At 45.2% G+C, this 14,440-nt stretch overlaps 1 protein-coding gene across 6 annotated transcripts in view; it reads left to right on the forward strand.

The window, feature by feature from the left end:
* The window catches only part of WDR75 (WD repeat domain 75), a 669,401-nt gene that overhangs the window by 397,999 nt on the left and 256,962 nt on the right, over positions 1–14,440 (forward strand). For all 6 annotated transcript variants that reach the window (XR_011022770.1, XM_068244930.1, XM_068244926.1 and 3 more), the window contains one exon: positions 1,895–1,990. Coding sequence is in view for 5 of the 6 variants with exons in the window: in XM_068244930.1 (XP_068101031.1) it covers positions 1,895–1,990 (96 nt within the window). In the remaining variant the exon portion in view is untranslated. The remainder of the gene's footprint in view (positions 1–1,894; positions 1,991–14,440) is intronic.

Raw genomic sequence — 14,440 nt, forward strand, 5'->3', positions numbered from 1 at the left:
GTCCTGCAGCGCTGCATGCACCAATTTTGTGTAACCTGACAGATGTGCAATGCTTCTGTCAGAATGCACCATCAGTGCTGCAGCTGGTTGGTCGGTCGCTCGGTCCACCTGGAAGGGTAATGGATGGAAAAAAAGAGAAAACAAAAAAAAACAAAAAACAAGCAAGCAGCAAAGCAATAACTTAATTAACATTTATAAACTTCTTCAAACAAAACCTTGATATTGTGAACCAAACATTAGCTTTTTTGCTCCCCTGTTTTTTTTGTTTGTTTGTTTTTTTGTTTTTTTAACTTACCTTCCGAGGACAAACCTCTCCTCCCCCATGGGACCATGTGCAAAGTGCAAATCGCACAGAATTGTGGCGAAGTACATTACGCATTTTGTCCCAAGTGAAAGGAGAGGTTTCTGGCAGCCCTGTGTATTACGGTCTCTCGAAACCAGAGGTTTGGTTTCACACTGCATATTTACATATCCGGTGGGTCGAGCCCGCCGCACCGTATCGCCCAAAACAGACCCTCAGGGAATACCACAAGAGTAGCATTCGGCCTAGTAATGGACTGTGTCGCCATAGACTAACATGACTTCTGGGCCGACCTAAATTGCCGCAGAAACCACGCAGTAACGTAGGCATGCACTAGCGTTAAGTCAAGCACTTCCGGCGTACGGGGGGACCCCAAAGTGTGACTTTCGCTAGGCAATTTGCCCTAACGCATCGCAGCAGTGTGAAATAGCACTGAGAGACCCCTGTGTGCCTACTGCTGTGGACAATTGTGTGTAAAAAAATAGTCATTTACAGAGATATTTCTCCCACCCATACACCCCAAAACACATTATACTACTTCTCCTGAGTATGGCAATACCACGTGTGACACTTTTTTTTTTTGCAGCCCAGGTGTGCTAAGGGGCCCAACGTCCTATTCACAGGTTAATTTCAGGCATTTGGTTTCTAGACTACTCCTCACGGTTTAGGGCCCCTAAAATGCCAGGACAGTATAGGAACCTCACAAGTGACCCCATTTTAGAAAGAAGACACCCCAAGGTATTCCGTTAGGTGTATGGTGAGTTCATAGAAGATTTTATTTTTTGTCAAGTTAGTGGAAAATGACACTGTGAAAAAAAACCAAAAAACTATAAAAATCAATTTCTGCTAACTTGTGACAAAAAATAAAGTCTTCTATGAACTCATCATACTCCTAACGGAATAACTTGGGGAGTCTTCTTTCTAAAATGGGGTCACTTGTGGGGTTCCTATACGGCCCTGGCATTTTAGGGGCCCAAAACCGTGAGGAGTAGTCTAGAAACCAATTGCCTCAAAATGACTGTACAGATTAGACGGGATTGGCATGCTCTGTCACATTAACTACCTTCTTCTGACGATCCAGCAACCGGTCTTTGTCAGTCTGCTCACCGTACTTTTTGCGTACACTACCGGGAGCAGATTAGACGGGATCGCGGGGCTGGATTGTCACACCCATGCTGCAGCCAGGTTATCTAAAGTGAGAGATCCCTCTGATTCAACTGGGATGAACTGGAGATCAAAGTTGCAGGCAACCTTATCAGGTTGGGTGAGTGTAGGTGTTTTAGGCTGTATTATATGATTAAAAATATATTATTGGATTGTAGGTTTGAGGCCAGTGTTAAAGGAGTTCTTGTCTGGATTAAATAGATGGTTTTGCCCTACCAATTTATATGACATTATATTTGGTAATAGCAAGTGTCATCTGCAGGAGTAGGAGAGAGCTTTCTTAGTGCAGGGAACACAGGGTACTTTTGGTACCATTCCAACTGTTACTGTAATTGCACTTTCCTGAGCTCCCGAAATGGTGCTTTTGTCCTTACTGGCTCTTCTACATTAATCTAATAATTGTCTTACTTTTTTATTGCTTTTTTGCAGTGACATGGAGAGCGCAGATTGACGCCAACATTCTGCAGTCAGATATGCTTTCAGAAAACATTGCTGCATTTTCATTTACTTCTGGATCCTCAAACTGTAAGTTGTCATGCTTTTTATAAATATAATTTATTTATTTTTTGCAAGAAGCTTTGGCACACTCCTCAGTTTCCTTGACTGGACTGGGAAATTAACCTGGAGTCAGAGCCTCATTTCCTAACTACATTAGCAATAAAAAGTATGTGAACCCTTTGGAATTATATGGATTTTTGCACAAATTGGTGATAAAATATGATCTGATCTTCATCTAAGTCACAACAATAGACAATCACAGTCTGTTTAACCACTTGAGGACCGTGGGCTTTTTTTCCATTCAGACCACTGCAACTTTCACGGTTTATTGCTCGCTCATACAACCTACCACCTAAATGAATTTTGGCTCCTTTTCTTGTCACTAATAAAGCTTTATTTTGGTGCTATTTGATTGCTGCTGCGATTTTTACTTTTTATTATATTCATCAAAAAAGACATGAATTTTGTCAAAAAAAATGATTTTTTTTAACTTTCTGTTCTGACATTTTTCAAATAAAGTAAAATTTCTGTATACATGCAGCACGAAAAATGTGGACAAACATGTTTTTGATAAAAAAAAAACCCATTCAGCCTATATTTATTGGTTTGGGTAAAAGTTATAGCGTTTAGAAACTACGGTATGGTGCAAAAAGTGAATTTTCCCATTTTCCAGCATCTCTGACTTTTCTGACCACCTGACATGTTTCATGAGGGGCTAGAATTCCAGGATAGTATACATACCCCCCAAATGACCCCATTTTGGAAAGAAGACATCCCAAAGTATTCACTGAGAGTGAGTTCATAGAAGATATTATTTTTTGTCACAAGTAAGCGGAAAATGACACTTTGTGACGCAAAAAAAAGTTTCCATTTCTTCTAACTTGCGACAAAAAAGCCTAAAGGTGTAAGCCTGTAAAGCCTAAAGGTGCTCATTGGACTTTGGGCCCCTTCGCGCAGTTAGGCTGCAAAAAAGTGCCACCCATGTGGTATTGCCGTACTCAGGAGAAGTAGTATAATGTGTTTTGGGGTGTATTTTTACACATACCCATGCTGGGTGGGAGAAATATCTCTGTAAATGACAATTGTTTGAATTTTTTTTTTACACACAATTGTCCATTTACAGAGATATTTCTCCCACTCAGCATGGGTATGTGTAAAAATACACCCCAAAACACATTATACTACTTTTCCTGAGTACGGCGGTACCACATGTGTGACACTTTTTTGCAGCCTAGGTGAGCTAAGGGGCCCAACGTCCTATTCACAGGTCATTTTGAGGCATTTTTCTAGACTACTCCTCACGGTTTAGGGCCCCTAAAATGCCAGGGCAGTATAGGAACCCCACAAGTGACCCCATTTTAGAAAGAAGACACCCCAAGGTATTCCGTTAGGTGTATGGTGAGTTCATAGAAGATTTTATTTTTTGTCACAAGTTAGTGAAAAATGACACTTTGTGAAAAAAAAAACAATAAAAATCAATTTCCGCTAACTTTTGAAAAAAAATAAAATCTTCTATGAACTGGTCATACACCTAACAGAATACCTTGGGGTGTCTTCTTTCTAAAATGGGGTCACTTGTGGGGTTCCTATACCGCCCTGGCATTTTACGGGCCCAAAACCGTGAGTAGTCTGGAAACCAAATGTCTCAAAATGACTGACAGGGGTATAAGCATCTGCAAATTTTGATGACAGGTGGTCTATGAGTGGGCGAATTTTGTGGAACCGGTCATAAGCAGGGTGGCCTTTTAGATGACAGGTTGTCTTGGGCCTGATTTGATGGATAGGAGTGCTAGGGGGGTGACAGGAGGTGATTGATGGGTGTCTCAGGGGGTGGTTAGATGGGAAAATAGATGCAATCAATGCACTGGGGAGGAGATCGGAAGGGGGTCTGAGGGGGATCTGAGGGTTTGGCCAAGTGATCAGGAGCCCACACGGGGCTAATTTAGGGCCTGATCTGATGGGTAGGTGTGCTAGGGGGTGACAGAAGGTGATTGATGGGTGTCTCAAGGTGTGATTATAGGGGGGAATAGATGCAAGCAATGCACTGGCGAGGTGATCAGGGCTGGGGTCTGAGGGCGTTCTGAGGGTGTGGGCGGGTGATTGAGTGCCCTAGGGGCAGATAGGGGTCTAATCTGATGGGTAGCAGTGACAGGGGGTGATTGATGGGTAATTAGTGTGTGTTTAGGGTAGAGAACAGATGTAAACAATGCACTTGGGAGGTGATCGGACGTCAGATCTGCGGGCGATCTATTGGTGTGGGTGGGTGATCAGATTGCCCGCAAGGGGCAGGTTAGGGGCTGAATGATGGGTGGCAGTGACAGGGGGTGATTGATGGGTGGCAGTGACGGGGGGTGATTGATGGGTGATTGACAGGTGATTAGTGGGTTATTACAGGAAAGAACAGATGTAAATATTGCACTGGTGAATTGATAAGGGGGGGGGGGGGGGGTCTGAGGGCAATCTGAGCGTGTAGGCGGGTGATTGGGTGCCCGCAAGTGGCAGATTAGGGTCTGATCTGATGGGTAACAGTGACAGGTGGTGATAGGGGGTGATTGATGGGTAATTAGTGGGTGTTTAGGGTAGAGAACAGATGTAAACAATGCACTTGGGAGGTGATCGGACGTCGGATCTGCGGGCGATCTATTGGTGTGGGTGGGTGATCAGATTGCCCGCAAGGGGCAGGTTAGGGGCTGATTGATGGGTGGCAGTGACAGGGGGTGATTGATGGGTGGCAGTGACAGGGGGTGATTGATGGGTGATTGACAGGTGGTCAGTGGGTTATTACAGGGAAGAACAGATGTAAATATTGCACTGGCGAATTGATAAGGGGGGGGGGTCTGAGGGCAATCTGAGCATGTAGGCGGGTGATTGGGTGCCCGCAAGGGGCAGATTAGGGTCTGATCTGATGGGTAACAGTGACAGGTGGTGATAGGGGGTGATTGATGGGTGATTGATGGGTAATTAGTGGGTGTTTAGGGTAGAGAACAGATGTAAACACTGCACTTGGGAGGTGATCTGACGTCGGATCTGCGGGCGATCTATTGGTGTGGGTGGGTGATCAGATTGCCCGCAAGGGGCAGGTTAGGGGCTGATTGATGGGTGGCAGTGACAGGGGGTGATTGATGGGCGATTGATGGGTGATTGGCAGGTGATTTACAGGTGATCTGGGGGGATAGATGCATACAGTACACGGGGGGGGGGGGGGGGTCCGGGGAGAATCTGAGGGGTGGGGGGTGATCAGGAGGGAGCAGGGAGCAGTTTAGGGCATACAAAAAAATGGCGTTGACAGATAGTGACAGGGAGTGATTGATGGGTGATTAGGGAGGTGATTGGGTGTAAGCAGGGGGGGGGGGGGGGGTCTGACGGGTGCTATGGGCGATCAGGGGGCAGGGGGGGGGGGGAATCAGTGTGCTTGGGTGCAGACCAGGGTGGCTGCAGCCTGCCCTGGTGGTCCCTCGGACACTGGGACCACCAGGGCAGGAGGCAGCCTGTATAATACACTTTGTATACATTACAAAGTGTATTATACACTTTGTATGTGGCGATCCGGGTGCTAGTAACCCGCCGGCGCTTCCGAACGGCCGGCGGGTTACAGCGCGAGGTGGGTGGAGCAAGTCCCCGGCGGCCGATCGCGTCACGAATGAAGCGATCGCGCCGCCCATGCCCGTGCAAGGACCGCCGCCTCTGTGCATGCGGCGGTCCTTGCGGGATCCACTTGCCGGCCGCCTCTGTGCAGTGGGCGGTTGCCAAGTGGTTAAACTAATACCACACACATAATTAAATGTTTTTATTGAGCATGCCATGTGAACATTCACAGTGTAAGTGGAAAAAGTATGTGAAACCCTAGACAAATGACATCTACAAGAGCTAATTGGAGTGAGGTGTCTGCCAGCTGGAGTCCAGAATCAGAATCTTTTATTTCGCCAAGTGCGACCGAGTAAACACGATAACCGGCACCATCAATCGATATATGCTCTTTTATTTTTTCAGAAAATGCATTACAGCAATCCAGGCAAAGTTTCAGGGCAACCGCCCCTTTATCAAGCTATGCTGTCAATGTACAAAAGTATAATGGACTCACATCTCAATTTATACGCCAGTGTAAGCAGCCTAAAGCCAATTGCAAAGCACTGTTTAGTCATCTGACCTATCTGCAAGGTCCTACCTCATGCGGACCTGATAGAGAACTATTGGGCTAAGGCTGCTATTGGAGGATTCAAACCCCTATCCCGCCCCCAACTCCTACCTCACCAACGGCCGCGAGCACCAGCTCCCCCCTGGTGCTGGGTTTTCTCTGCAACCACGCCCAGCAGGCCGCCGCAACGGCGGACCTGATGGGGAACTTGGCCGCATGACGCGCGGAGCATAGCCCCGCCCCTTGCGTCTCCCCAGCAATCACAGATGCCGGCGGCGAGACACGCCGCCAGCGCTGTGAGATGTAAACAGAGGTGTCAGCAGTCGCCGCCAATGGGAGGAGACCTCTCTACACAGCACTATGTCTAGCGTCCATATATCATTCACCACCGAGGACATATATAAGCACATGTATCAAAGGGAGGGGGACCAATTAAGTTGAAGTTCAGAGTAGCGTCCATAACTCTTTCTATTCATTCATGATGTATGACTGAAATAGTATTAGGAGGCAGGTGTCCAACTGAGAGACATCTATAAGACAGCATGACACATGAGCACCCCATCAAAATGATAGGTGGACATAAATCACACTGTATCTTATTAAAACATAAGAATCACAGTATAGATACATTGTCACCATGATAAGTTAAATAATATATTCAAAGGTGAACACGATGGAACATATGGGCAGAGAAACCAACTAACAAAATAAATCAGATAAATGGCAACAAGTCTAGCTCTCTGTTTAAACCCCGCGGCTCCATCGTGTCAAGCTTTTTAATCCAGAACGCCTCTCTATACAGTAATTTCTTTAATCTATCCCCTCCTCTCCTAAGGGGCCCAACCTGTTCAATAATCATAAATCTTAGTTGGCTCACATGATGCCTAGCCAGCTGAAAATGGAAAGCAACCGCCTGGTCAGTCAAAGATTCCCTACTTGCATGTTTATGGGATGACAAACGTTTTTTAATCTTCTGAGTAGTCTGTCCGATGTACAGTAAACCGCACGGACACTTTAATGCATACACAACATAACTGGAATCACACGTGAAACAATCCTGTATTTTAAATTTGGTACCTTTATGGGGGTGTTGAATATGTTCCCCCCCTAATCACTGAATTACAGTGTACACAATTCATACACGGATATGTACCTCTGCGACTGGATTTTGACTGACCCTGCGGGCTGGAGTCCGCTCTTACCAACTGATCACGTAAATTAGGGGCCCTTTTGTAAGAGCTAAGTGGAGGATTTTTAAATTGTAAAATGTCAGGAAAGCTGTCAGAGAGTAAATACCAATGTTTTTTAATAGCAGCCTTAGCCCAATAATTCTCTATCAGGTCCACATGAGGTAGGACCTTGCAGGTAGGTCAGATGACTAAACAGTGCTTTGCAATTGGCTTTAGGCTGCTTACACTGGTGTATAAATTGAGATGTGAGTCCATTATACATTTGTACATTGACAGCATAGCTTGATAAAGGGGCGGTTGCCCTGAAACGTTGCCTGGATTGCTGTAATGCATTTTCTGAAAAAATAAAAGAGCATATATCGATTGATGGTGCGGGTTATCGTGGTTACTACTGCTGAATGACCTGGAGTGCAGCTGGGTACACCATGGCACATCACACTACTTGGCATTGAGGAGTGCTCCACAATCTACAATTACAAGGCCAAGTGCGACCGAGGTCGTACCCGGAATTGGTTGTGGTTCACATGGCAGTGGCAACAGAGCAAAGACAGAGATTGGCATAGACGGTAACATAATACAAGCAAGACAGGCATTAGTCAATAACAATAATACAAGCAAGGCAGGCAAGTAACTCCAGTTTTAAGGGTCGGTGCAGTCCAATCATTGAAATGAGATTTGAGGTATTGGTTACAGCTGCCCTACCCTATAAAAAAACACACCCCAGTTTTGGGTTTGCTTTTCCTAAAAAGCATTGCCTAATGTGAGTGATGCTTTGCACAAAAGAGTGATCAAGGTTGGTTAAATAAGGTGGTAGTGAGGTATAACCTTATTAATTATCAAAACCCCATAATACTGTTATGTTAACCACCTGATGTACATTGCACTAGTGTGTGTGTGTGCGTGCGTGCGTGCGTGCGTGCGTGCGTGCGTACTTGATTAGTGAAAAGTGTGCTGGAAGTAGATTATATATATCTCTGCAAGTTTATACACATGCATGCATGTGCATAGGGTGGTGGCTGTGGTAAATGATCAATCCTAGCATGCATGCATGCATGTATAAAGATTTTAAAAAGAGGGAATGTGCAGTGTGGCTGCATATTATACATATAAAAACAAAACAATATAAAAACAAAACAAAAACCACATATAAATACATATCTACAAAAAAGAGGGGGGTATTTCAAGATACATATGTCTCCAAATACTAGGCATGCATGTAGGATAAGAAAGTCTGCAGGATACCCTGGACTGACTCAACAGTGTGATCCTGCAAGTTAAAAGCAAGCATGTCACAAGGATAAAAGAAATTATTGTGCTTAGTGCAGGGCAAAAGGTTGGAGAGCGATATATTGAGGTGAGTGGCAGTGAAATAAGGACGTTTGCTTGTGAATCAAATGTGTCGAGGTCCAAACAGTTTTTCAGATATGTTCAAACTGTCTGAATGGGATATTTGACTTCCAGGGTTTGTGTGGGCAAACTCCTATAATTAACATTGGGGCTCCCTTCCACTTTCTTGAAGTATGTCTTACATTTAACACTGTTTTGATATATAAAATAGTAATGTCCAAAAAGTCTATGGTGGAGTGTTCCGTGTTCATTGTGAAAGACAGGCCCCGGTCACCGTCAAGACAAAGGACAAATAAAGACAAATTACATTTATATCGCACTTTTCTCCTGGTGGACTCAAAGCGCCAGCGCTGCAGCCACTAGGACATGCTCTATAGGCAGTAGCAGTGTTAGGGAGACTTGCCTAAGGTCTCCTACTAAATAGGTGCTGGCTTACTGAACAGGCAGAGCCCTTAACCATTACACCATCCAGCCACGGATTTTGTAATGGTTAATGGTCATCTATGGCGGTAGCGAATTGGTGTATTGAGTATATGCTTCCTTCTCAAATTAGGAGGATGTCATCTATGTAACCCGATTATTTGATTATGTTGTTTCTGTGGTGGTCATGTCTGAGAAACAGCTGTTCAAAAAAGCCTATTGTGAGATTAGCATAGCAAGGTGCAAAATGGGGCCCCATTGCTGTGCCCCTGGTCTGTAGGAAGTTTCGGTCTTGGGCTCTCTGCCAGAAACATGGTTATCCTTTCTCAGTCTACTTTTTCTAAAGCTTTTCTCAACTCATTCTTTGCTCTAACAAAGCTATAACCTTGGTCAGATCTTATTTTTCTTGGTTGGCACCTCTAATAGCTATGAAGCATTGAGGGGCATTGATGCACACTTGCTTGGTGTAGAGGGGACCATAACAATCCATGCCACAATAAGAGAAGGGTGGTGATGGTTCCACACAGTCAATGGGTAAATTTGCCCTTCTTTGGTCTTCTTTTGGCCTACAAGTCTTCTGACACACTACACACTGTTTTACGTGTTTAGCTACAGTTTTACTGCCATTCACAATCCAGTAACCACCCATCTCTCAAATAGTTCAAGGTTAGACTTATGCCTTAATGTGAGTACCTTGTATGAAGATGATCAATTATCAGGATTGTAAAGGTAAGAAAACATTGTTCATCAGCACACCAGTCGTAATGAAGTAAAATGTTAAGTTAAATTGAAAAAGGGGGACCAAGCGAGGCCCCCGAAACGTTGAAACTGTATGTGGCTGTTTGCACAATAAGAGTGCGTTGCATTACGACTGGGGTGCTGAGGAAATTTTTTCTTGCTGGATGTTGGAGCGACACTGCTTATGTTGCGTCATCAAGCAACCAGAACTGAATGGTGTGCCTGCATCATTGTGTGCATTAGGCTTGTAAAGGTAGAATCCTTTGGAAGAATCACAGGATGCTTGACTCAGAAAGGTGAAGGTGCATTTTCCAATCTTTCTCCCACTCTTATTATACCATCCTGCAGGGTAAGATTAAGTTGATGCAAAGGGTGATTGTTGGGAAGGCTTCCAGATTCTTGACCGAGTATCTTCAATTCTTCTTTGTAAAATCTCTGATGAATACGTTTTATAACTGTATCTTCTGCTCTCATTCTTTCTTCACCGTTCAAGGGTTCAACCTTTCTAGTTTGTCTTGCCAGACGCTGAATTTGAGCAACTACATTTACTACTGTAAGCTATAAGTTTTCTATACAAGTCTTGCTACAGAGGCATAAAGAGATAATTTGCATATTCAGTAGTGATGCATTGTGAGAGACCACAGTCACTCACTTAAAGAAAACCTGTACTGAAAATAAAAGTCAAAATAGGCATACACAAGTCATACTTACCTTCCATGTAGTCTACTCCTCAGTGTCTTTCTCCTGTCCTGCGTCCTATTTGTTCACTGTGATCAAGGGAATTTTCCGTCCTCCATTTTGAAAATAGCCATTACCCATAACAGCTTTCTGGTCAGCACACAGTTAAACTGTAACATCGCCCACTTGAGCCATAGGGAAACATGGACATTCCTGGTACATCCGTTTTCCTCTCAGCTATAACTGACAGCAACTGATATTTTACTGACAGCAACTGATATATTTCAGATCTGACAAAATATTGTCAGAACTGGATGGGATTATTGTCAGAAGAAAATGGTGAGCTTCTGAGAGGAACTGATGGCAAGGTAACTCTGTAATTTTCATTTGAAGTTACCTCATGTGTTTATTTTAAATATTTTTACTCAGTACAGGTTCTCTTTAAAGATGGATTAGCGCAAATACCTTCTGTTTTAACCACTTGCCGACCAGGGGAATTTTCACTGATCGGTGCTGCGTGGGCTCTACAGCCCGCAGCACCGATCAGCAGTGCAGCAGGGCGATCAGACTACCCCCCTTTTTTCCCCACTAGGGGGATGTCCTGCTGGGGGGGTCTGATCGCCGCCGGCCATTAGTGGGTAGCGGGGGGGGCTCCTCAAAGCCCCCCTCCGCAGCATTTTGTGCGCTCCCTCCCTCCCCTTACCTCCCTCTCCCTTGCTGGGCTGCGCAGGACGGATATCCGTCCTGCGCATTGTGGGATAGGCTTCAGCCTATCATATGCCGGCGATCCCCGGCCAATCAGAGGCCGGGGATCGCCGATCTGCCCTACGGCGCTGCTGCGCAGCAGCGCCGTATGATGTAAACAGCGGGGATTTCTTCCCCGCCTGTTTACATTTTGCCGGCGAGCCGCTATCGGCGGCTCTCCGGCTGTTCACGGAGACACCCTCCGTGAACTGACGTTTCCATGGTAACCCGCAGACTACCAGTTTACGCCAATTGGCGTTAGCTGGTCGTCAAGAGGTTAAAGAGACTCTGAAGCGAGAATAAGTCCCTTCACCCCCAAACCCCCCACTGCAACACTTGGTCGCAGACTTGGTCGCTCCTGGAGGCAGGGCTAACGGCTGCAGCCCTGCCTCCAGTCGCGTCTATTAGCGGCTCATCGCCGCCTCTCCCCCGCCCCTCTCAGTGAAGGAAGACTGAGAGGGGCGGGGGAGAGGCGGAGATACGCGCTGACAGACGTGCGTGGGGCAGGGCTGCGGCAGTTAGCCCTGCCCCAACCAGGAAGCGCTCCCCCGCTGTACGGAGGAGATTTGGGGGTTCAGGGACCCCCGTTAAGCCGTGGGATAGCGGCGGTTTAGCAGGGGCACACATGCCCCTGCTATCTATGAGGTCTGAAGCGAGATTTATTCTCGTTTCAGACTCTCTTTAAGAAGGAAAACTACACTTAGCATTACATTTTAGTTGGAGGGCTTTTTGGTCTCTTTTAGTCCCCTATACTTTCTTACTAGTTATGGGTCACCCCGGGCTGCTTAGATATTTTGATAGCTCTAGGAAACCTTTGTTGGGTACTGTTTCCCTTTCCCATATGAACTTTAGCCTGTAAACCAATTTGAATCCTTCATTCATACTGAATGTAGTACCACTGGTCTCAATCAGTAATTTCTTGAATTCTTTGAGCTCTGTTTGCCACAAAGACATGAAATATTCGAGCTTCATTATTTATATAGCCTAGAACAACCTGTGAGTGTGTCCAAAAGTACTCTTTATCTACCTTGAACTCTAATTAATATCTCAGGAATTTGCTCTCTGAAGCAGAAATTACAACAGCTCCCACTTCCAGTCTTGGTATTGTGAGAACGTTGGTAGGTGTAACTCTGGTCTTGTGTAAGGGGGAGGGGAACAGGCACATGTAGGACATATACTGTTTAACTCTAAGTCACCAACCCAATAGGGTACCTGTCCCGAACCAAAGTCTGAAAGGACTAATGATTCATATGCACAGGAATTGTTTACAAATTGAGATAAACTTTTATTGGCAAAAATATTTCAGATGGTATAAAAAAAACAGTGGAGCTTAAAAGCAACAGCGCTGTTGTTACTTAAAAACCACACTACCATGCAGACGACATTGACACACACCACATACGGAGTACCACAATTCTGAAAAAAAGTCCACCTAATAGCAGCAGCTTAGAGTGAAGCAAAGGCAGAAGCACAAAAGTTCCATATGCATAGCCTGAAGTGTACAGCAGCACAGAGTAACAAGTTCCATCAGCTAGCAAAGCACAGCAAACATTTGTGTGTAACCGCATACTCACGACTCCTATTGCACAATTCGCTGAAATCTGCACAGTCCAGAGAGCTTCGCCTGGCTACTTAAATTTAGCCACCAAGGCAGGCAACTGTAGGGAAGACGGTGGGGTGGGGGGTTGGGCGCTTGTTAGCGTGATAATTCTGCCGGTCATCTCATGGCTGCAACGGCATAAGCAGTCCTCTTTCAGCCAGGCAGATCCTCCTCAAGCGGCCTGCATCCCAGAAGACAGAAGCAGCAATACTCCTTGTCTTCCTAGCGCCGCATGCACTTCCAGGACCTCACTCGACAGCACCACGTGACATGCAGAGGGCTGCTGAACAGCTGATGGATTGCGACTGTGAATAGAAGCCTCGTCGTGTCACCGTAAGCAAAGTGGTGGAGTCAACGGGTCGGCAGGCAGTGACCAATCACCGACTAGTTTTGCTTAGCGTGTCCAAGCTTCGACAGAGCAGGGCTTAGAGGGCCGCGCTTCCTTCTTAAAGGGAGCACAAAGCTCCGCCCCCTCCCAGGCACAGCAGGCTGCATTCTGCAACACTCTGCAAACATTCCTAAAGTAAATGAGTGGTGGCAGACCACCTGTAAAATGGCTGGAATAGTTCAATGTATTTAAATGAGGGATGACACAATTTACAAACATAAATATCCACTTCACATATGATAAGCTGCTCTATGTAAATAACCTTCCTCATTCCCAAACTCCAACCAAACAAAACTTTTTGTATATGATGGGCCTATATGATCCATCAATCACTCCTTTATCACGATTGTGGACTACCCCCACCCCCACAGTCCCCCAGTTCTTCTATGAAGAAACCAAAGGATTACTATATATATATATTTTTATTTTTATTTTTTTTCACAGAAACGATAGTGGATGCACTAGGCATACCATATTCATAGAAACCATTTTAGGGAAAAATCAATATTTAGACCTGCAGGGGACACAGATCCTAACCGATGCATCCACATTGCCTCTTTTTGCAAGAGCTTTTTCTCCAAACTAACTGTGCGAAACGGCAGGTGAATATTATCTATTAATATCTATTAATAATCCATGCCGACCCATTATGTTGTTCTTGAAAAAGCTCAGCAATTAAGGATCTGGGTTCCCCACTGATAATATCACGCACGTGTTCCAATAAGCGGGTCTTAAAAGCACAAGTGTTCATTCCAGTATAATACTTTCTGCAGGGACATATGAGTAAATACACAATCCAGGCGGTGTTGCCATTTAGAGATGGCCGAACATCAAATTTTTTGTTTGCAAACTTCGAATGCAAATTTCCGTAAAAGTTTGTGAACAGGCGAATCCGGCGAACCGCCATAAACTTCAATGGGCAGGCGAATTTTAATACCTGCAGGGACTTTTTCTGGCCACAAAAGTGATGGAAAGGTTGTTTCAAGGGGCTTTACACTTGGACCATGGCATGACGGAGGGGGATACATGGCCAAAGTCCTACCAAAATTACATAGTTGAAGCCGAGTCGTGTTTTAATCACTAAAGGGCAGAAATCACATTACATTCCTACATTTGTGGAATGAAGTGCTTTAAAATGTCCGGCGTGTGTCAACCAGGTAGTGTAAGGGTTATGCCCGCTTCACGCTGACAGACTAAATGCTGCGTTTACCGAGATTGAATGCTATCAGGTCTGTAA

The sequence above is a fragment of the Hyperolius riggenbachi genome, chromosome 7, assembly GCF_040937935.1.
Source record: "Hyperolius riggenbachi isolate aHypRig1 chromosome 7, aHypRig1.pri, whole genome shotgun sequence".
Taxonomy (NCBI): Eukaryota; Metazoa; Chordata; class Amphibia; order Anura; family Hyperoliidae; genus Hyperolius; species Hyperolius riggenbachi.